Source organism: Apis florea, unplaced genomic scaffold, assembly GCF_048593485.1.
Source record: "Apis florea isolate Af1SG1 unplaced genomic scaffold, ASM4859348v1 contig_2839_pilon, whole genome shotgun sequence".
NCBI lineage: Eukaryota > Metazoa > Arthropoda > Insecta > Hymenoptera > Apidae > Apis > Apis florea.
The window spans coordinates 846737-870355 of NW_028256653.1; the positions used below are offsets into that span (position 1 = coordinate 846737).

At 32.0% G+C, this 23619-nt stretch overlaps 2 protein-coding genes across 14 annotated transcripts in view; one reads left to right on the plus strand and one right to left on the minus strand.

Moving 5' to 3' along the window:
• LOC100864479 (protein expanded) overlaps positions 1-23619 on the plus strand; it is an 83449-nt gene that overhangs the window by 23923 nt on the left and 35907 nt on the right. For 3 of the 4 annotated variants that reach the window (XM_086907354.1, XM_086907357.1, XM_086907355.1), the window contains exon 3: positions 21734-21889. In XM_086907354.1, coding sequence (XP_086763480.1) covers positions 21776-21889 — 114 coding nt within the window. In that variant the 5' untranslated portion in view covers positions 21734-21775. Of the gene's footprint in view, positions 1-16729; positions 16810-21733; positions 21890-23619 lie in introns of those variants that run through there. The other variant, XM_086907356.1, reaches the window with a different exon arrangement.
• Positions 160-16290, minus strand: LOC100864839 (putative sodium-dependent multivitamin transporter). Of its 10 annotated transcripts, XM_086907365.1 has the most exons (13): positions 16090-16290; positions 15383-15601; positions 14729-14951; positions 12348-12866; positions 11779-12000; positions 11534-11657; positions 11317-11443; positions 10277-10396; positions 8866-9180; positions 7954-8319; positions 6951-7176; positions 1245-1313; positions 160-862 (listed from the first exon to the last, which is right to left on the minus strand). In XM_086907365.1, the coding sequence occupies exons 4-12, from the start codon at positions 12456-12458 to the stop codon at positions 1272-1274; spliced, it is 1653 nt and encodes a 550-aa protein (XP_086763491.1). In that variant the 5' UTR covers positions 12459-12866; positions 14729-14951; positions 15383-15601; positions 16090-16290; the 3' UTR covers positions 160-862; positions 1245-1271. The 10 variants fall into 10 exon arrangements, 9 of the variants coding, with proteins under 9 accessions (XP_086763491.1, XP_086763487.1, XP_086763484.1 ...); XR_015291841.1 differs by having other exon boundaries at positions 1245-1504; positions 11317-11657; positions 16090-16288; XM_086907361.1 differs by having other exon boundaries at positions 11317-11657; positions 15407-15601; positions 16090-16289.

The following is a 23619-nucleotide window of genomic DNA, read 5'->3' on the forward strand; positions in this document are numbered from 1 at the left end:
CAAGAAGAAAATTTTGATATGAACTTAAAATGAGAATGTTGTTTGGATAAGAATAAGAAAGATAATGTATAAAATAAAAATCGAATAAGTTAATAAAAACAAGTGAATTATTTAGTTAAAATAATTAATCAATATTTTTAACATTAAATAAGTAAAAAGTTTTTGTTTAATATCATGAAGAATATTTATTTGATAGTATATATACATAACTATTTTTCATAATATTTTTAAATAATGAATTTATATGCTACTTTTTGAAAGAATATTTCATATGATTTAACAATAACTTTAATACTAATCGTATATTGTTTTCGATATAGAAATAAAACAATGCATCAACACATGAAATGAATGATATAATCTAAATTCGATTGTTTCTAAAACAAAAATCAAGTTCAAGCATAAAAAGTGATTGGCGCCAACTATAATAAATTGTATTCACTTATCAATGCATCCACAATTGCTTCAGACTTTTTTTTTTCAAATACGCGCTTCCTCATACTAATAATAATTCAAGATGGTATTACTATGACACATCAATCACGCCTTAATGATACTTACTTGTCTATCTTTATCAAATGAGAGAATATCGTTTGAATAAAAATACATTGAATGTATCCGATCCTTCGTGTTTTTAACATGAGACTTACATTCCGCAAAGTCTCTAGAAACGCATATATTTTCAAACGAACAGGTTTTATCTATATAGAGAATGTTGCATCGAGTGATTGAAATACATGAATCACGTCTTCATTCGAATTCAGATCAACGAACCTGCATCATTCGTCGATGGGGAAAATTGTACGGTGGAAGATATTTCTTACTTTCGCGTGATCGTTCCGTACCGCTTGATCGATGGTATCTATAATAAGAACATAAGATACAGCAGCCAAGTTTTACCGATGTTAAATGGTTAGTTTCGCCGATCATTTTGTTTCTTTGTTTCCATCCATTATACGGCGTAAAGTTTAAGTTTCAATTACGAAGTCGCGATCTGCACGCATAGTTATATAAACGAGATGCATCGTAATTGGCTCGTAAATTTCACGTATACAAAATGTAGATGTGTGCAAAATTGAGCAACTGATATTTATGCAATTAAAGATGTCTTTTAAGTATACCATATAATTGAGAAAGTCAATCACGAATATTTCAAGTTTTTAGTTTTTTTTATATTTGTTCGAGAAGGAACAAGCATTTTCATCGAGAAAAATCTAGAGATATAAATTATTATTTTCACTTACTATTAATTGTATGCGATCTATAGTTTCTCAAACTGGCATGAAAGTAATTTTTTTCGTTCTTTCTTTTTTCTGTAACATTGTACAATGAACTTTAGCGTTTCACTCCTATTATTATCAGTAATCATTATCATCGTATATTAAGAATAATCATGGGAACCACTGTTGTGCATGGTTATGAATCTTTCATAATATTACTTGCTCTATATAGCAATTACCACAGGTTGATTTACTTTATTACTTCATTGTTATGCTAATATCGCCTACAATAACCGTATTCATTAGATATTTGATAATTATATAAGGAGAAGTTGTTAGAAGTAGAATATAATATACATATATATACATACACGTATATATTTATTCGATGATATCTGGGTCACTTATTTTTAAATTAATTCAATGGACTGGTATTAATAAGAAACTAATTAACAACTAATAAATTAATATAATTGAATGACGTAATATTAAGAAACTCTTATTATAACCTCCAAACATAACGTGACATCAGTCTTTATTTTATCCTAATTTTGACTCATATTTAACAATTTAAAAAATATCTCACAATAGAGATATTTTATATTTTTGTAAAATATATTAATAATTTGCTATTATTATGTTTAAATTTATTGTATATATATAATCGTATATAATGACTATATATTCTATAAATTAAATTTCATTACATATTAAATTATTTTTAATTTCCAGATCATACATCGAATAAAACAAAAAAATTTCAAAAATTCAACTAATAAATAGGTTTATAATCTATGTCAATAAAATAATTTTTATTCAATATTTGTAAATTTTCATAAAAAATCGTAATATTATAACTTACATAAAAAACACACATGTGAGTAAACGATAAAAATTAGTCTTCAACCATTCAAAGAGAATATTTTCAAGTAAGCAAATTGTTCCGTGTACGCACATGCATATATATATATATATAAACGCATGTGTTTATCTCATCATCGACAAAAAATACGGTTCAGCATAAATTTTGCAAAGAATACTGTCCATCTTCCGATTCGATGTATTCATGTAAAAGAGAATACATTAAAAGCGCGTGCGCGTAAGCATGCGCACGAAATAAAACTGCGCACAAAACTGCGCAACAAACTACACGTTCCTTAGTTAACGCGCGCGCGTGAATAAACAAGTACGAAGTTTATTTTAATGGTGTTATATACATTATACTACGTTGTTTGTTAGGTATGTTATGGTTTGTATGTATGGTATGAGGAAACGAAACGACCGTATGTTGTTCGAAACTATGTACGAGTTCTGGCGAGGTCGAAAATATGCCCAGTGGCTATCACCCACGTTTACACCATAGTTATAAGAGATTTCTGTATAATATGGCTACATTCGCCGATCAGTGTTTAACAATACGATCAGGATACCAATGAGGTATATTATAATTAAGAAATTTATCTTGGCAACTTGAAATAAAAAGATGATCACGTAATATGTCTTCATTACAATTAATATTCAATGTTATTTCTACATGTAGAAAAGATAGAACTTATTATATTTGTATTATATGTCAAATTTTTATGTTTTGTGAATTTATTTATGTAAAATTTGAGTGATTTGTCTTTTTATTTTATTTGAGAAGATAACTAACTTTGATTAATCTTTTAGTCTTGGAATTTACTATGAAATGTGTAATTGAAATTTTTCCAGAATTCTCTGAAATAATTAAAATATTTCCTTAAACTATTTTAGATAGCATATTATTGAATGAATTTTATTTTACTATTTTAATTATTAACATATTAATATTGTTTAATAATTGAGAAATATAAAGTGTTTCAATATTATATTAGATAGAACATTTAAAATTTAGATGCTGTTCTAGAAAACTATAATAGAATATATTCTAATGTCTTTTATAAGATTAATACCGCATCACATTCTTCAATACCTTGATTATATATCTCTTATATAAATTGGTTAATATTTGCTTTTATAAAAAGAGGTAAAAAGAAACAATATAATCACTATCGCATATGTAACTTATTAGTGTGAACAAAAAAAAAATATTTACATATTATAAATCTTTAATAATCGTTTAATTCTCTCGAATAATAAAATAACCACAAGAAAACATTTTTAACATTGTTTGGAATGCGTTTGCGTAATCAAAATTCGAAAGTTTCCCTATATGTCTCATATTTCTTTGAAATTTTTGTTCTATCGTTTCTCTTCTATCTTCTCTTCTTTTACATCTGACTAACACATCGTTGACTTCTCTTAATAACGATAGTTTTTTGTTTTTTTGTTCGAAGCATATATACACTGCTTTAAAACCCGATAATTGAAATAATTAAAACGCATAGCTCCCGATGGTTACAAGTAATAATAATTAAAATGGAACGGTAGTGCGCGAACAGGAACGTAATACGAAGCGCGAATTCGTGTATAATCCATCATTCGTGTATTCCGTATTCCATGTAGACGGTGTACGTGCTGAGAGAAAGACTCGTTTCGTCTGAGGAATGCACGGCATTATAATGAGAACGCGGCAAGACCACGGTGCAACTCCGCGACTCGATTATTTTGTTTAATTACAGGGAACATTAGACAAGTCACATCCGTGGCGTTACATGCTCCTTGGAATTCTTCTGTGAAAAAAAAGTATCGCGGCACTATTGTTCGTCTATTGCCACATACATAGCTGTAATTATTCATACTATTCATAATTATTCACACAATAATTTTTTATATCACATCCTGATTATATTACAAAGGATATATAAATGTCTTATTCCGTGTATTATCATTAATACGGATGACTATTAAATTCTGATTAACTGGTATTTATCGTTTAGCGATTATAATTGTATATTCATTAAGTTATAATCATCCAATAATAACGTTCATGATTTCTGAATTTGTTTGAATAATTATGAATAGTAATTTAATATGTTCATAATTCTGTATTGTCAATAGAACATTTCAGTTGAATCAGTTCTTAATTAAAGCATTCAAGGGAAAAAACAGTATAAATCACAAAATTTTTATTTTAAGAGAAAAATTATCTGAGTTACAAAAAAAAAAAAATACATTTGTACCACATCTTCTATCTTTTTTCTTTTCTATCTATTTGCAGATTATAACAATTTATGCCGAATAAATTATGTGATGAAATATTATCTAATAGAAACAAATTCTGAAATTTTAATTTTAATTTTCTCGAAAAAAATTTTATATTATTATAATACAAAAAGTTACATTTTATCTTGCATCTTATACAAATAAAAATAAAAAACAAACAAATTTGTTCCGAATGCAAATATAATACGCTACTGTAGTGAATATTGTGTGTGTAGTCATTGTAATTTTACGATTCTCAATAGCTTTTTCAACTGATATGCTTATCTTAATTTTTCCTAGAGTAATTCAGTTTTTCAGAGTAGTTATCCAAGTTTCATTCGAGAAGGCGAGAGAAGAAAGAGGAAGAAACAAAAAAAAATTAACTGCATTCCTTACGAGCTCAATTAGCAGAAATTTCAAACTTTATGATAGAAAATACTAGTCGTTTCTTCATTTAAAAACCCAATATATAGATAGATTATCGCTGCTTACTGGATGATAACAGTGCAAAACATAGAGATTCCATAAAATAATAGTGGTTGCCTTGATTGTTGATTCGATTAACATTTGCCGCATATTCATGCTATGTACACTAAATGTATTTAAATATTATTCAAGGATAATTGATTTAAGATCCTATTATTTGTAATTGTTTTAAATACTTAGATAAATTCAAAAATAAATAATTCACTATCTATATCTATAATGTATTTCTATAATGTATAATTTAACTAAAAATATAATAATGATATTTAATCTTTTGATACTTAACTTTTAAAGTATTAATTTAGAAAGGAATAGACTTAATTATTCTTATAGTATTTATTTATATATTATTTATTGTATGTTGAATGAATATAAAATTTACTTATGTAGCTTTAATAAATTAAAATCATGATCAATTATGATGTTTTTTAATCAAACTTTGACACATTTTGTAATATTTTTTTTTTCTAGAAAACGCATTAAAAAGATCTATTGAATTTTTATATATTTTAAACAAAAAATAAATTATATTATTATATTATTATATTCATTATATTAAGTATTCAGTTAATAGATTAATTTTTTCAATACAGACATTCTAATTAATTTAAAAAAAATTAATTCATTTTTTGTATGTATATCATACATGTTATCATATATGTAATATTTTTTAGTTCAATAATTTATAATTAATAATCATTTACAATATTCTCATTATTTTGTGTAACTTTCCACTTCAAAATCATCTATATAGTTCACTATTCTTACATAATTCTCTCAATGTTCCACGTTAAATTAGTGGTGAACAAGCAAAGCATATGAGAGATGCGCGAATTGTGCAATGTAATTACACGGTCGGATGAAAGACAGTAGTGGTTGCTCAACATGGATGACGGCGACCATAAAGATTTTAACAAAAGTTCAACGAAATTCGAATTCCGCAAATATTCAAAACAATGACAGGCTCAATTTGTTTAACTGCGTATCTATTCATATTCACGAATCTCTCGATTGATCAATAAAAACGTGCAAAATTTTAATCATTAGTAAACCATACGCTAACATTTACGAAGTGTTTCCATGTCGATTCGTACACGTTTAACGTAAACGAATGACTACTGTCTTTAAGAACTGGCCCTATCAATGCATCAACGACAAGTGCTCATAAACAAGCCCTTGTTTGCTAACATTTGTTTAGTGGAAGTGCTTGACAAATGTTTGTCACGGATTGCCTGCTATTAACATTTCAAAAAGCTCACAAACATTTGTAAGCATTCTACGTGACCGGTGAATACGCGGCTTTAGTAGTCGAAACAAAGCTCGAGGTGGTCCACTCGGTCTCTCCGTACCGCGTTATTTCCTTACGTAAGCGCTGCACAGTGCACGGGTCGTTGCTTCGTTCTGTATGTCACCGTGTGCCGCGCACGGGAACACCAGTCTGACGGCATTCCATCGTGATTTGCGAACGTTTCGGTAAACGTTCAGCACACCCGTGGTTCGCGCGGTGTTTACGTCTGCTCCTCGTTGCAGAGGAGGAGAAGAGGTTGGCCGTCTCGTGACGATAATCGGAATTCCGAAAGGAAAGCAAGTTACTTACGCGTAATATCGGCCACGATTTTGTCGAATCGTATTTTTCGAGAGATCTTCGATTACAATTTTTTCCTCTTTTTTTCTTATTATTTTTTTTACTTTAATGACAGAATTGCTCAGTGTGTAAACGTCGTTCTGACTGGTTTACGCGACACGTGTCTTGTTCAACGGATTTGGACTCTGCTCCGCTTGTTTTTAGGTTAAGGCCAATTACGAGAATTCTTCGAGTGGCGCGTCTAACCGTTGTAAATAAACGATCGATAGGTTAGGTCTGTTTCCTTTTACGATTGGACGTTAAAAATATGGTGATGGTGATGTTGGAAATCATGCGATGATGAAATAATACTACGAGAATCAATGTTTAGTTGAAAATTGCATAATGGAATTGTAACTTGTTAATCGTTAAGAGACAATTTAAGTGTTCGTTATTTTAAAATTATGTATGAGTATAAAAAATTCCTTCGTAGCATATTTATTATATCATTCATGATATGAATTAATATGTCAAGAAATCGTATCCAATATTACCGTGCTGTGATATTCGTTTGAATTTCTTAATCGTTCTTTGTGTAATTTTGATGCCAAAATCGGCATGAAGAGATCAGGATCTATATCCTGTGGTTCTTCATTTAGAATTAAGTTTGAAATCCAACTGAAAATCCAACCTATTCCGAAACATAAGACACTTCCTAAGGGACAGTACCACATATATGAAATGCGATACAAGTAGAAGTATGAGTCATTGTTACTTTGCCTGTAACAGAGAAACCGCATATATAATTTATTGCCTCTTAGAAATCAATTATGTTAAATTGTACTACGTAGAACAAATATTAATTCTATGATTAAGGAAAGCATTAGCAATTTGATATAATAAATGTGTATGTAATATAGTAAGAACATAATACCATGTTTTTTAAAACATAATTATGATTTGGAAAATATATATTTATTTATATATATGTTTTTTATTGTATATTTATTTGGTGTATATGTTTGGATAATGATATAATTCGTTTCATATTAAAATGTATCTTAAAACCGTTATTCATTTTTTCAGAATCATTACTTTGATATTAATGATTATTAAATTAAAATAAATTATTAAATTATTGAACAATAGCAATCGTATACGATAATACATATTTTTTTTTTATATAATGAATTATATTTTTAAAAATAATCAAAAAATAATTTATCAATGAAATATTTAAAATATAATAATATGATATAATAATAATAATAACAAATAAATAAATATTAGCTTTTTGTAAAAAAAATAGATTATATATTAAAAATATCTTTTAAATATAAATAAAAAATAAACTTATATTATTAAAAAACTGATATTAATAATCCTTACAATATTATATCGCTATAATAATATATACAACTTTCTAAATGTTTTTGATTGACTAAACATCAAAGAAAATCTCCAATGATAAAAACTAAAAAACAGTTGCGTCAGAGAATGTGCGTGAATGGAGACTGAAAATGTGCATGGTCAATAAATAGCAGGCGAATTCCTTACTGGTATTCAAAATGCAAATTCGACGATTCCTCGTAATCATAATGCGTGGCATTGCTACAGTTAGACGTGACATCCACCTTGTTCGGGATTGGTGGCTTTGGCTGACCGAAACCGATCCACAGGCAGAAAACGAGGCTAGTTAGTAGACCGACGATCGCTCCTCTCTGATTTCCCAATCTTGTAAACATGCCTAAAGTGAACATGCCGAACACAGGACCGCCCACCACACCGAAAATCGTCAGAGCTGCCTGAAGAAGCCCACCAAGAAAATGTGCCATAAATGCTAATCCTATGCAACTAATACCGACTATAATGGCCAGAATCTTGCTGATGATAATTAATCCCGTTGCGGTAATCTCTTTATTCCTGAAATAATATTAATTATATCAGTTAATAACCAATGATAGATATTCCAATTAGCCAGATCTCAAGCTTTTTTTCGCAAAGCTTAACAAATTACAAATTATAGGTTATGTTAATAAATTCGTCTGTATAATAATATCAAATTTCATATTAACAAAAATTCTATCGTAACAATCATTGCAATCATTGATATTTGTAAGATTTCTGAATATAAATCGTAATATTATAATTAAAATCTTTCAAATACATACAATTGTGAATTCCTACAGCAAAAAGGATGCAGATTCATTTATATTACAAATAATAACTAAAAAATTCGAGAATATATCTTTATTCCTTTCGCTGCAGGATTCTCAATTGCATCTCTACTTTCTATTCAAACTTTTTGTCGAGAGCATCATCCAAAATAATTAAAAGTTTTAAATTAATTACCAACCAAATCAAAGAACCAAAGAATTCCTCCTTGGTCACCGTATAATATTAGAAATCTAAAATATATAATGATACATTGCTTGACGAAACATTTATTAAATTCTACCAAAGACTCACCAAAAACGACATATAGGCTTGATAAAATCTTCCAGTATAACGGCGGCCAAGGAATTCACCGTGGCAGAGATGGTGCTAAGTCCAGCGCTGAAGATGCCTGCTATAAAAAGGCCGGGCACACCTGGATACGCGGAAAGCATGTCCATCACGTAAAGCGGCATTAATTGATCGTAGGATCCGATCCTTCCGCTCTCGAGGGGGTCGCAGTTACGATACTGGGTATATATCGCCAATCCAGTGAAACAGAGGCCCAAGGACATGAGGGAGGATAATGGCCAGCTTATCCAAATGGCAGATTGCGCGTGTTTCACGTTTCTGTGAAAAGCATGAAAGTCGAGGGAGATGATTTTACAGACGATTATTATTAAAGTCGAATCGGCAGCCGTGGCGGACGAGGAACGATTTATCGAACGATCGCTACCGGCGGTATGCATGCGAGATGCGTGGCTGAGATAAAGTCCGGAGGAAAATTCCTCCGTCTCTCTGTCGTCACGCTACGAAGAAGAGAATCATGATAATGCGCCTCGAGATGAATACAATGCCGCGGGATCGGGATACGCAATATTCGAGCCATCTAGAGAAATTTCATTCGAATGCTGCTGGCTCCGTATCGTCGTCGATTTATCGAACGTTGATTTACGATTCAAGAGCTGGGGAAGAAAGATCGGCCGATTCCACGATCGGTGCATGCCTATTTGCTCGTTTTAGCGATGTTTTTGCTACTATAAAATGGATTAGTGGAACAGTAGGTTGGAGATACTTGAACATGATTAAATTTAAATAAGAGTAATCTGGTTTTCTTCTTTAGTTACATGATTAATAACATTGGTTATGATATATTTATGCACTTGTATACGTACTAAAGAAAATTAATGCGTTTGGCATTAATTTTTAATAAATTTTTTTATTAAAACGAACTCTTATCGAAATAATTTTCATAATAGATTTATCTAAAATAATTATGTTATATTAAATTATTTATTTATTAATTAAATTATGTATGATTTTCTACAATCATTAATTAATAGCTATATATTAAATTGATAAAAAAATCAATTTTAAATAATAACAATCTATCAAATATCTTGCAATTCAAAATTCAATCTCGAAATTTTTTTATCTTATCGAAATCAAGAATTATCAAAACTCTATCATTAATTCAATACAATATATTTTAATTCGTATTTTCGTTTTTCCTTTTACGAATAATTCTTTTAAATCGAGAAACCAGTCTACGTTATTCAAATTCATAAACGTTGAGATGAAATTCTTGATGTTTTTTTTTAATATTTGGAAACGTGTCTGCAAGATGTTGGTTCACGTTAGTTAATTATGGAATGCGTATGGATGTGTATAACTCGCGATATCACGAGACACGTATGTATCGTGTAGAAAGTCAGCGTATACTCACTTGATGGTTAACATTCTCTGAACTTGAACTTGGTTGGTTCCGTACAAGGAGAGGTAGGTGAAGAAACCGCCAAATGTCAAGCTCCACCAGGTGTGTCGCACAGTTGGGTCCATTGAAATGCTGAATGAATGCACATGCCATTGTCAGTATCGATACCGGGCCTGAATTCCTCGTAAAATAAACGTTTCATGCCTGGCATGATATTTGAAAGTGTGTTAACTGCTCATGGCAATTTACAATATAATGCCAAAGAGAAAATTTAAGTAGTTGCTAGCGCGCTATTACTCATGTTATACAACGTAACGGTTTATATTATAATAATAATTAAAGAACCATGCTCTGATTGTTTCGATGCCCTAAACAATACATAAAACATCGTAATATGTACTATCACTGATAAATCGAGAATTTAGGTGATAATTTATTCAGAGTTTTTAACATTTTATTTAATAACGAAAATTGACAGTATATCGATCAGTAATTCTTCCTAGATAAGTGATAGTAGAACTAGAACCAGTTATTCTCTATTTCTTTAATAAATTATATTCAACAAGAATATACATGGATAAAAGAAAATAGTATTAAGGGAAAACCGAATATATTTGATTTAGTTCCTTGCATGGTATTTATTAACAAAAATTAAAATACTTATATTTAGAAAATCATAAAACCAAATATAACCCTAATAGTTATTTCATATAGCATTTGATTATATTCAAATTCAAATTACTATTTTCTTTTATCCATTCATTAATGACATTAATATGGTAGTCTTCACGATATAATAGGATTATAAAGTACGTCATTAGAGAGCGGCATCGATTGACGCAATGACATTGCATCGTCACATTTAGCTGGAATATTCTACCTGGTTCAAAGCTAATGAATACACTTTATGTAGATTTTAAGGTTCCGGACCCTTATGTAAAATTTGACCTCTGACCAGATTGCATGACTTGGTCACATCGTGAAGCCTATCTATTATGGTTGATATAATCATGATTGGACTTTTCCTTTTTTCTAAGAAAATAAACGTTCACCTGTCAAATTCTATCCGTGATCCTTGTCGAGCAATCTCCCAAATTTTGTCAAGCCCTCCGACGTTTATGGCTGCGGTGATGATTACCAAGATAATAGCTATCAGCATCAACAGACTCTGAAATACATCTGTAATGAGGACCGCCTTGATACCGCCGATCGTCGAATAAAACGTGCAGACCAATCCTATGCCGATTATACTTGCGGTCGTCGAGATACCTGTGGTTGCTTCCAGGGCAAGTGCCGGCGCGTACAATACTACACCGCTGTACAGAAGCAGTTGAAGTGTGAAAGCGAAGCTTCCTGCCATTCTTGCCGCTTTTCCGAAACGTTTGTACAAGTACTGAAAGTTATATTCGCATGTAATAATTCTTATCAATTATTTTTTTAATATTAAAATATATATATATTTTTTTCTTTTTATCAATTAACACGAAGTGAGCATTGTCTCGTAAATTATTTACCTCGAAGGCGCTGGCTTTTCCAATCTTGAAGAACACCGGCATGTACAAGTAAACAACGAACGGTGTAGCAAGTCCATAGGAAATATTGATCACTGCGTATTGGGTACCATAAACGTAATTTTCTGAACTCACTCCTAGCAAACTGACCGCGGATAAATACGAAACCGTTAAGCCTATCGCGACCGGTAATATTTGCATCGATCTGTCTGCCATGAAATATTCCTGTTGTGAACCATGTCGAAATTACATGAAATTATTGGCCTATATAATACTTTCATCTTTAATTTTTTTTTTCGTCAGTCAATTTTTAATAGAAATTTATTAATTTTAATATTGAATTCATACTTTAAGCATCTTCAAGGATATTCGACAGCTTTAAAATGATATATATTTAGTAGAGATAAATTTTTATAATTCAAAAATCTTATAATAATAATACATTTTTGTCTCGAATATCCCAAAAGAGACGTACAGATTTTAATTCTTCCATTGAGTATATACTCTATATTATTTCTAAAAAAAAAAAAAAAAAGAGAGAGAGAGAGAAAGGATTATTTAAATTGACTTACCTCCATTGATTTCTGTTTTCCTCCGCTAAGCCAGTAATATACACCGATTCCTGAACTAATGATCATCGTTATTACGATTACCGCATAATCTGCGGCTACCAGGTTAGCCATGTTCCACTTTTAAACGATATTGTCAGACTGAATTCGACAGGCACACTAATGCTTGGCCGCGATCGCACTCGATCGCGGCAGTTTATTTATTTAATGTATCGCTTAGTCGACAAACGTTGCCTCTTTAATCATTGTTAGCTTCAACACATTTAACATTGATGCCATTTACGTAATGATTCAAAGCCATCTGTCTGGCGAATTATTATAGCATTCTTTTTCCCTTTCTTTTTTTAATCATATTCTGTTACAACTGATGAGTAGTTAATAATTGAATGTTTTCTTTTTGAATTTTGATAATCGTTAAATTCATTGTGAAATTTAATTTCTTCTCGTTCTTCGTTTGTAAACAACATTTGCGATAAATACGCATTTATGTCCATACATTTTTGTTGATTTGTTAATCATCACCTGTAATTGGATTTTTATTTCTTTAAGTAATTATATTCTGTTTTAATGCGAAAGATAAGAATTGATATTTGTCATAAACATGAGTTGTTTTATTAATGTAATGATAAAATGGTACTATAAATGATACTTGATACCATTTATATTACCATGATGATATTTGAATAAAGGATTAACTTAATTTTCAAATGATTCTTTTGTGATTATATCAAATTTTGATAATTTTACATATGTAAAAATATAGAATATTATTTTTTAATAAAGATTAAGATAAATGATAAATTTAAGATAAGTGAATTTAAAGATTAGATTTTAAAGATTAGATGTAATACTTATATCAGCAGCATGTATATATAATTCACTTATTGTTATTGCATTTTACTTTGCATATATATTTTTTTTTTTATATTTTTAATATAAATGATGACTTAAAATATAAATTTATATATATAACTCTTAAGTCAGAATTTATAGAGAATTTTAATTATAAAGAAAATTATTATAATATTATTATAAAATACATTAAACATCTGATCACTTATTTCATTTTTTATTTATCTATTAAAAAAACTATCACTATAACAAAATCACGCAAGCAAATGAACATTTTAAATACTGTACGCGACAATTATATACTGATGGACATCGTGATAGTAACTAACAGAGATATATTAATAATTGTTTCAATTGTTACGATTAAAGAAGTACCAACATTGAAATAAAGCTGAATCCTTACCAATACAGATGTTTGTATTTGTTTACGAGTGCAAATGTTATTTTTATATGAAATATCACGTTTCTTACTATCATTAAAAAATTTTAAGTTATAATTTTATTTGGAATGTGAAACTCGTATAAAGTTCCAGAACGACTAAACATTACGAGAAAGAGTTTGAGTATTTAGGATTAAATGGCAGATAAGAATGATAAGTATGATAAGTTGAAGAACAAAAAATTTTTATCATTAAAATTTCAGTTTTTTAATTGTACACATTTAAGAAATACTATATAAAAAATAACACTTGTCAATTATAATGCATCACGTGACTACTATTAAAACAATCAATGATATCTATACATTTCAACTATTAAAAAGTAGAATTTTTAAAAAGATCTAATATTTATAAAAAAAAATGAATATAAATATGAATATGAAAAAAATATTTTAATGAAAACTAAATTATATATATTATTATTAACCTTTCATTTTAAAATTTTGTTAATAAGTATCCTCGTGCGTTCAAACATCATATTTTTACAATTTAATTTTTATACAAGCCTTCATCCTTGATATCATTTTAAATTCTCATCGTTATCAATTTCTTGTCAAAGCACATATAATTATCGATTAAATCATACATAATTTTGATTACTTTGGAATTTTACAAATTAGAACTATATAAAATCCAAATAAAAATATTTTTTAAACTGAATCAATTTCTATTGAAATTACAAATCAATAGGACACCTCTGTTCTTTCATTAATCAATATATTAAACTTTTTGATGAGATCTCTTTTCTTCAATATCCTCTAATAGGTATATCATCCCATTTAGATGGAACTTTTCTTTGCACAAAGTAAAGGGTACGAAGAGTTTCTAACTATAAACGCACAGTTACACTATAAAGATTATAGTTATAAAGTATACATCAAATATTAAATGAAAGACCATAGATATCGGATCTCGTATAGGTCTGTGACAGTGTTTACGGTACTGGCGACAAGCGTTTCCTGCGTACTATCATAGAACGCGTTGTTTGCACGACAAGCGCTTCTTACAGAGCTACGGTTTATGCACGTTCGTGGCTATACAAACCTACGCGTTGAACGTGCACGTACGCACTTCCGCGTTCTCGTATCCTACCTGAGAGAGCGCGGGTGTCTCTTAAGATTATCGTCGAAATAAATTCCGCGGTAACCTATGGGTCTTCTTCTTCTTCGTGATCTCGCTTCTTCCCTATTCGTATTGGAATATGCACGACATGTTGAAGAAAGAAAGAAACAGTCTGCATATATATATAAAATGTGTTTATCCATCGAATTGATAAATAGATCTATTTATATAGTTCGATGGAATATCAACATGTCTGTAAAAAAAGTATTTTTTTTAGAAATATAATAAAGTTTTAAATATTTTTGTATTAAATATATAGATAGACGTTCTAAGATGATGGGAGATATTCTAATGATTTGGTATTTTATGATTAAAATCAGAAATTAGAATTAGATTAGAAAATAATTCGTTTTCCAAAAATATATCTATAAATGAAAGATTGAAAAATGAAATGATAAATTTATGAGAAAAAGCACTTGATTAAATATATAATTCAATTTCAATATCTTCTCAATTCAACTATCAGTAGAATTATTTTAGTGATATATTATAAAATAAAAACGATAGCCAATTCATGGAAATTAAATTGATAATTATGGTTTTAAAAAGAAAAAGTAATTCGAGATATCATGTTCAATTCAGTCGGTGAGCAAACTTGTTTGTTCGACTAAACAATTTACCTACACATTAGCGATTCTACGGTGGTACCTGTTAGCGCCAGCTCCTCGTCACGAACTGCTCGTGTAATGCGTTAATGTGTGTAGAACGTACGCGTTACTGGCAAGATACTAAACAATTAAACGAAGTCCGATGGGTTATTGTTGCCCAAGCTATGAAACAGGTTGAACCCTTTCTGGTCTTGTATCGAAGTGAAAGTGATATACAATTTTTATTCCAGTTTTACTATATAAAACATATTTAATAATTACTTAAATATATTAATTTAATATTATTAACTATTACTATGATTAATTATACTATTAATATTTAATTGTATCAGCATTTGTTCGTCAGCTAAAATATGTGTAAATATATATTTATAATATTGATTGTTGTTGATTCAATTTCAAGAAATAAGTATGTAAACATTTATATAATCTCAATTTCTAAATTAATTCAAATAACATATGTAGTCTAATTTAATCTTTGTTCTAATTTTAAAAAAGTCAATTTAGTTAAATTAATTGGATATTCGAAGAGGTTAGGTTTGATTCCATTAGTGCAATGAAACTAATACATTTAATCATGTTGAATCGTAAATATTTCAATCATTATTGATGAGAAATTATAAATACTTATTATAATTTTTACTATAATAATGAATTAAATTTTTATTTAAAAGACTATTATATAAATAATTTCATTTAAAAACAATGCCAGTTAAGTAGTACCTATTTTCAAATTGCAGTCCTTAACCTATGTACACATATACATGCATCAAATGTTTTTACGTTACAGTCTTTAAGAAGTTGGCAATAATCCTCGGGTGATTTTAACATACAAATCAGTGCGGAAGATAGATTGCATTATCATTGCGTCTAGTCAAAAGAACGTGTGCAACCATTTCGGCAAATATTCATTCCACGGCAGTATTTTATTGGTCATGGACGAGGTGCGCCCGTGCTGCGCGTTTCTCGTGCGCATTCTTCGTTCCGTCAGAGGCGTCAGTGTCGCGGATCTACGCTTCGAATGGCGGGTTTGTTGCCGCGATCCCCGTCACGGCGATAATAAATTTTCCGTATCAAAGCGTCGTTAAGTGGGAATTATTTTGCAATTAAGAACAGGTTGTTCCACGGATCGAATCGATTACGATCTAATCATCCACCGTTGCCGTTGCAATTTGCCTCTGGGATTTATTCATAAAATCGTCGATTTATTCGTAAACGCGTAAGAAAGGCATTCCAGCGCGGCTTAACAAGAATGCTAAACCACAAGGGCAGGAGATCAGGGACTTTACTAGAATGCGCGGCGAACTGCATGCACGCATAATGCATTTGTTGAATCGTGGGTGGAAGGAGAAAAAAAGAAAGGAAGTGGGAGAAAGAAAGATGAAGGCGCGTAGGACGAATACGGTGCATTCTTGATGCATTTTTTAACACACGAACTGCCGGGTGAGTTTCACATATTTTGTCTACGACATAATCATATATATTATTTAATTTTATTAAAAATCTATATTAGTAAAAAATTCCCTGTTTAATATTACAAAAATCAATCAAAATGATAAGAAATTTTATTCGATATTCCTAAAAAAGTACTTTAAAAAGATAAATATAAACTATAAATGTTTTTTTGTATTTAAGATATAATCAATGTAAATAATAAAATATCAAGTAGAACTAATGTTTTGAAAATGTGAAAAAAATATAAAAAGGTTAAATAGAATATTTCTATTGATATATTATCTATAATCTATATTATTATATATAATATAATACAATATAAATAATATTATATATTTTATGAATAATAATTCATTCAAATATTTTAATTAATTCTTGCATCATAGATAATTTTTGATTTTAATATTTATTAATTTTTAAAAGAATAGTCATTTACAAGATTTTATCCCCCTCTATGTATTATCGTTACAAATGAAAAGAGTTCAGAAAAAAACCAATAGATTGCGCGTGTGTAGTCAAGATAAAATCAAGAAAAATAAGAACGGGACTTAAGGTTTCATTTAATGGCTAACATTCATATTTGCGACTGTTTTTGAAATTAGTTTTGTTTTATTCCCTGTTCTGTTTTTCTGATTTTGTTTTGTAAGAATAGCAAAGGAACGATCAAACAGAAAGAAATAAAAATGGAAAAACCACATTCCTTTTGTAGGTTTAATTACTAACTTCTGTAGGTTCGAATGACATAAAAGATGTACTGGTTTTTGTACTTGAGACATTAACCGCGAGATCGCGCATCACTTCATTATGTATTTCCCGCGCATTTTAGTAGTTTGCTAATGGTATACGAGAAGATATAAACGAATTTGTACGTGATGTGAAAATTAATTTGCAATGAAGTTATGGTAAATTTTGTGTTTTGTGATTTTTATGAGCATTGTGACATTTAAACAAGCAGCCAATAGTCGTTGTGAAATGCGATAAAACTCGTTTGCGTATATCGGACGTAGGCTGCGTTATAAAATATGATAGCAGTGTTTTGTGTGAAGCGTGCTTCAGTAGTAACGTGGAATGAAAAAAAAAGATGGAGGCAAAGAAAAAAAGAAAGAAAGGAAAGAAAAAAGAAATAGGGTTCTAAGTAAGTACGATAGCGTAACATACTGACCTTACATTTTCATTAGCATACAATCAAGTCTAGATAAAGGAATACGTATATATACCGGCATATCGGAAATACATATGGCTACGCGATCAAATCGTTGATAAATGCGGGTAACGGTCCATTAGAAGATGCTCCTGGAAAGCTATGCAATAAATAGAACGAAATGATCGATTGACTAATATTTATCTTCGATCGATGACTGTTTTTTGTTACATGTTACTAAGAGATTATTAAAATATGAAAAGTCATATATATTATATTTTTAAAATTTAGAAAAAAAAAAGAAATCAAATTAAAATTTAAAAATTCTTATATAGATATAGAATATAAGAATATTTAAACAATTAGTTTATTATACAATAAAATAAATATGAAATAAAATAATATTTCTTAAAATATTTTTAATTTTAATATATAGAATACTTTTGTACTTTTTCGAACACTGTCATTGAATAATCAAGCGCTATATAATCAGTATATAAATCCAGTTCGAACTAATACATTCACTCTCACTCGCATAACCGGAAATTCGTGAAATTCTGCACATTTCACGAGTACCGGTTACTAATATAAATTTGGTATTTAGATTAGCTCATTTTTATCAAATTCCTATTAATTTTTCAAAATAAGATTTCTATATATTCTATATATAATTAAAAGTAAAAAATTACTTCGATGAAAATCGAACAATATCAAATCCTTGTTATATATTAATAAATATTATATTGAATTTAGCGAAATTCAATAATAAAACTCAAAATTCATAATATTTTTAGATTACTATCACAATTAAAGAGATTTATTCATATACTTCCACATAATTGACGAATATGATTAAAAATGAAACAGTCTATTTGTTCTTTCGTTATCTTTTCGCCGGCCATTTTTAGAGATTCGTTCTCTTTCTCCCCAGATAGGTAGGTTGCTAGGTAATTAGATTTGTACGCGCGGGCAACATCGGCGCTTGAGAAAAGGACGAGAAGTGGCGAGAGTGCGCAAGACACGGTTACTCATGCCACTGGAATGTAGTTCACATTGTTTATATACCGCCTCCTACGTGCATGCACGTCGCACTTCGTCGAACGATAAAACCAGTCGCCGGCGCTCCCGTCGTGTGGATATCGGCCTCCGTGCGTGTGCACACGCTTCGTCGATCGCCACTTTCATCCCTGCCGATCCGTGGAATCCTCGTTCCGTTTTCGAATTCGCTACGAGTGGCTGTGATGCCGATCGGGAGAAAAGGCATCCACCCGCCATTCAAGTATGTTCTTTCGATCCGATCGAGATCTGCATACTGATGATGCAAGGATGGGCTAATTGCCGGAGATCGGTACCGGCACAAAGGTCGCCGGTGTCGCTTGTAAAACATCCTAGATCGTTTGACGAGGCGGTAATAAAAGACTGGTAACGCGGATGGCATTCGTTATGGGTGGTTATTCCGAATGGAGGATTCTTACGAGTATTCGTCATCCAAAGCTGGGGAAAATAGATTTTTGAGATAGATAAATGCAAATAAATATTTTGTTCTTCTTACAATACAGAACTTTACAAATAAATGTTTAAAAAGAAAAATAGTATCTTAAATTTATATTTTAGAATCAATTAGTGCGATATTGTTTTTTGAAATGGATATTTCGTTGAAATGCGCAATGCAGTTTATTTCGATTAGACGAAAAATAAATATTCTATCTATATCCAATCGGATTTCATCAATTTAAAATTTATAAAAATATTTATCCGCAACGTCTTCGTTGGAGATCTCTTATCCCTTGAAGTATTCCATCAAAAAAACCTTTTATATCAGAATAGCATCGAGTGTTTCGTCGTATTCACAAATGATATACCTCGACGGTTCACCCCCTATCGTCCTCCACGACCAAGTACCTGTCGAGATCCGCGCGCAAAAATTGATCCTCCGTGATTTTCCTCCGAAGTCCGTGCACGGGGTCGGTGATCGCGAACAGAATGCTATAGGGACACAGGTTGAACGTCTGCGAAATGCATTGGCTATCCAATGGGGTCCAAGAAGGAACGAGAGATAGAGAATGAGAGAAAAAGGGGGATAAAGAGGGATGGTAGAGAGGAGGGTAAGGGAGAAAAAGGAGGTTGGATCGGGGGGAGGGGGGAGAAGGAGAGACCGGCTTTTATAATGGCGCGGCAGTTATACCGGTAAGCGAGTAAATGCATCAACGTGCTGCAAACCGAGAGGCAGCTGAGAAAGAGAAATAGACAACGGGTATGTGCGGGAGAAAGAAGGGAGCACGGTGAGAGGGTGGATGTACGGAGGGTGGGTGGAGGGAAGGGAAGAAGGAAAAGGGACAGAAAAGAGCCAGACTCCTCGGGGTGTGGGCGGATTGCACGCGTCTCTCGGTAATGGATCCCATCGATCATCCCTTCGCGGGTAGATGGTTTCTCTTCCTTTCTGCTCTCTCGTGGATCGTCCATTAGTCAATTTCGTCGATTACCGTGGCGACTTCGTCGAATCATGGGACGACCCCAAAATAGTCGTGTCGAGGACGTGGAGGAGAAAAGAAACTACCATTGCCGCCACGATGGCAAAAAGCCACTTGGTTGCGCAGAATGCATGGTGCAAAGTATGTCAAGAATCATTTATGTCCTTGATGATACGTATATGTATTATATAAAAGAGCAAATTATTGACGCAAGATACGTGGTTCTTCTTGCTTCTACCGTCCAAAGATTTTTTTCTTCGAATGTAAGAATGTAGTACAAGAGCAAGTAGAATGTGTTTCCAAATTCCCAAAATTTTTCCAGAATTTCCAGAAACACTTATCGGAAACACGATGCAATGTAACAAAGGTTTAATGTAATAAGTTCTTCGTACAAAAGATATACGAGGAAAACTCGGTAGAAATCGATGCAATTAATCGGTTCGAGCGGGTTTGAAATTCCACGGTGGATCCGCATTTTTCTTTTCTTTTGAAGAACTTATTGTCCGGCCGATTTATGAGCGGTTGCCTGGCTCGGCGCGAGCGAGATCATCCCGTTTCTCCATCCACGCGACCGTCTCTTGTTCCACAGAGATGAAAATGGAGTAATGCCGGGAGCGATTCTGTGATTTACCGTGGACCAACATCCAGAAAGAGATTCAACACACGTATTGTGAAAGAGGCCTTCTTCTTCTTCTTATTCCTCCCTTTCTTCCTCCTCCTCCTCCTCTTCTTCTTTCTGCTGTTCCTACCGGTTGGGATCTCTGGAAATGCCAGTGTGATTTGTGCGACCGGTTACCGTTTTCATTTGCATATCCCTATCGGCTCTTTCGTACATTGTTATCTTCGTTGCCACGTGATTCCCTGGTCTAATAGCCTGGCATGAAGTAATCCCGGTAGTCCTCTTCTCTCTATTTCGAGGAACGTTTATGTGTTCGGTCATCGGTGGCCACGCTATTTGGAGTATAGTTGATCGATTTTTTTTTTTCTTTTTTGAAGATTCGATTTTTTTAAAGCTTCTTGCCCTTTGGTACAGAATAGAAGATAGAACGATGTCATTTAAACGAAGAGTCGAAGTATGATCTTACATTACCCCATCTATATACTGCATAAATTCGTCACCTATCGTCTCTTCCATCCCATCCATTGACCCTTACAATTACAAATTTCTCGCATATTTCTCGAAACAACATCCATTAGGGATATTTATTTTTCAAACTTTCGATTGCGATAGTTTTATGATAGAAACGATGTAAACACGTTGAACCAACTTTTTTTTCTTTTTCCACTGATATGATTGCAGTGAGGACGCTGGGCGTAGCGGCGACGAAATGAAGCATGCAGCATGCGTGGTAGCGGTGTCACGGCTGCGCGGTCCTGCCTTCAACCCCTGGTGTCCGCCAGCCGCTACCTCGCCGTTCAAGCCCTTCCTGGTGATCCTCTTTACTTCGTCGTTGAGGTGAGTACATAGAGTTTACATTATTAAACGGGGGGGGGAGGGGGGAGGGAGAAAGAATAATTCATGACGACAATGCATATTCAACTTGTTGCAACGTACATCATAATCGTTTTCATCTTGTTCCGTTGCGCACATGGTAATTCCGGATCGTCTATTTTCCATACAACGCCATTCTTTCCATGGAATTATCATCCAATGAAAAACAATAACGTCGAAAGCTTGGTATATGTTTAAAGACGATCGTGTGGTTTTTTTTCTTTTTTTTTTTTTTTTTCTTTTCCATCCCATACTTTAGAACGACTCGCATAATCGCCGGTATCATATTATAGAGGAGTCGATGTCTTTGAGATATCCTTTATGAATATTATTAATTCTTGTTTGAAGCGTTTATAGTGTACGAATTGCTGTTTAAATTGCCGGTAGATACTTCGGGCGGGATACTTTACGACCGAAGATACGAGGGAAAATGAGACGGAATATAAAACGATACGATATAATAACAATGATAAGGAACTTATTATTAATATAATTAAATGTAAAAATATTTCGATAGAATAATTCGAAAATGCTCGATAAATATATTCATAAATAAGTGAATTTTTATTCTTGAATATTCGTGAGAGAAAGAAAAAAAGGCTAACGTATAAAATATTATAAATACACTCGAGATCGAATTGAAAATCACGCGAAGCTAAAAAGAACGATCCGGTTCTTTTCTCCCTTTTTCTCGAGGTGTAACATGCACCGTCATCCGGTTGAAACGGAAACGCGCAACATGGCCGCGAAATACCATACTTTATCGGGACATGTGCATCGCGATGTCGAGGGCACGCCTGGATTTTCTAATCGTGGAATGCGATTAGTTACATCCGTGGCGCGCGTGGGCGTGCGAGCGTGGAATAACCGATGCGAGAGAAACCCGCGTATAGTATAGTCGATATATTAAGGCGTGCGAAGGTACATGCACCTGCCTTGTCCTCCCTAACAGTCATTTACAACCGGCAGACAGCGGGAGTGAGGAGGGACGCCCGATACTATGTAGAATGGCTAATTGAAAAAGTTCTCTGCCTCGGTTATTTTGTAACACCGTGTTCTTCACAGAATTACGTTTCACGCGTGAAAAGTAATTTTATTTCACTCTTAACGCTAGAATGCTGCTTAACGAAATTGGCAAAATTGAATTGCAGACAAAATATTCTTATCGAAAATAATATTCATCGAAATATGATTTGATTAAATTATCTTCCGACCATCGTGGAACATCGTGTATAAGTTCTTCTAATAATATTGTTCAAATATTATTCGTGTTAAGAAGATTCGTCTCGCATTTTGTCTCGCTTATCCAAGGTTTAGATGCATATATTAATGCACGTATGCGACACGAAAGTCAAATGCAGCGTATAATTATATTAAAAAATTGTTTACGCGATCTCACCAAAGAAACTCACTTAGGAATTGGTAAGAAAGAGCTCGTTTAGCGTTTTGCGTGGCACGGTAAGTTTTCGTCGATTCACGGTAGAACGCGTGCCCTCGTAAATTTTTCAATGTTTCGCGGTGAAAAATGAGTGATCTCGTTTTTTGAGGCGCGCGTTTACACGAATTATACACGCGCGATTCATCATCGTTTCAACGCAGTTATGATCGCTATTAAAACAGTTGTTGCCGATTAAATCTGTCGGGATAAAGGCTCGTTTGATGGTGGATTTTACTCAACGATTCGTAAGATACGC

What these genes read in the sequence shown, in the direction of transcription:
- LOC100864839 (XM_086907361.1), bottom strand. Translation starts at nt 12,458, where the DNA reads ATGGCTAACCTGGTAGCCGCAGATTATGCGGTAATCGTAATAACGATG. An exon ending in GAAAACAGAAATCAATGGAG is followed by an intron (nt 12,001 to 12,347) that starts GTAAGTCAATTT and finishes GGTTCACAACAG; the next exon opens with GAATATTTCATGGCAGACAG. An exon ending in TCACGGATAGAATTTGACAG is followed by an intron (nt 10,397 to 11,316) that starts GTGAACGTTTAT and finishes GCATTCATTCAG; the next exon opens with CATTTCAATGGACCCAACTG.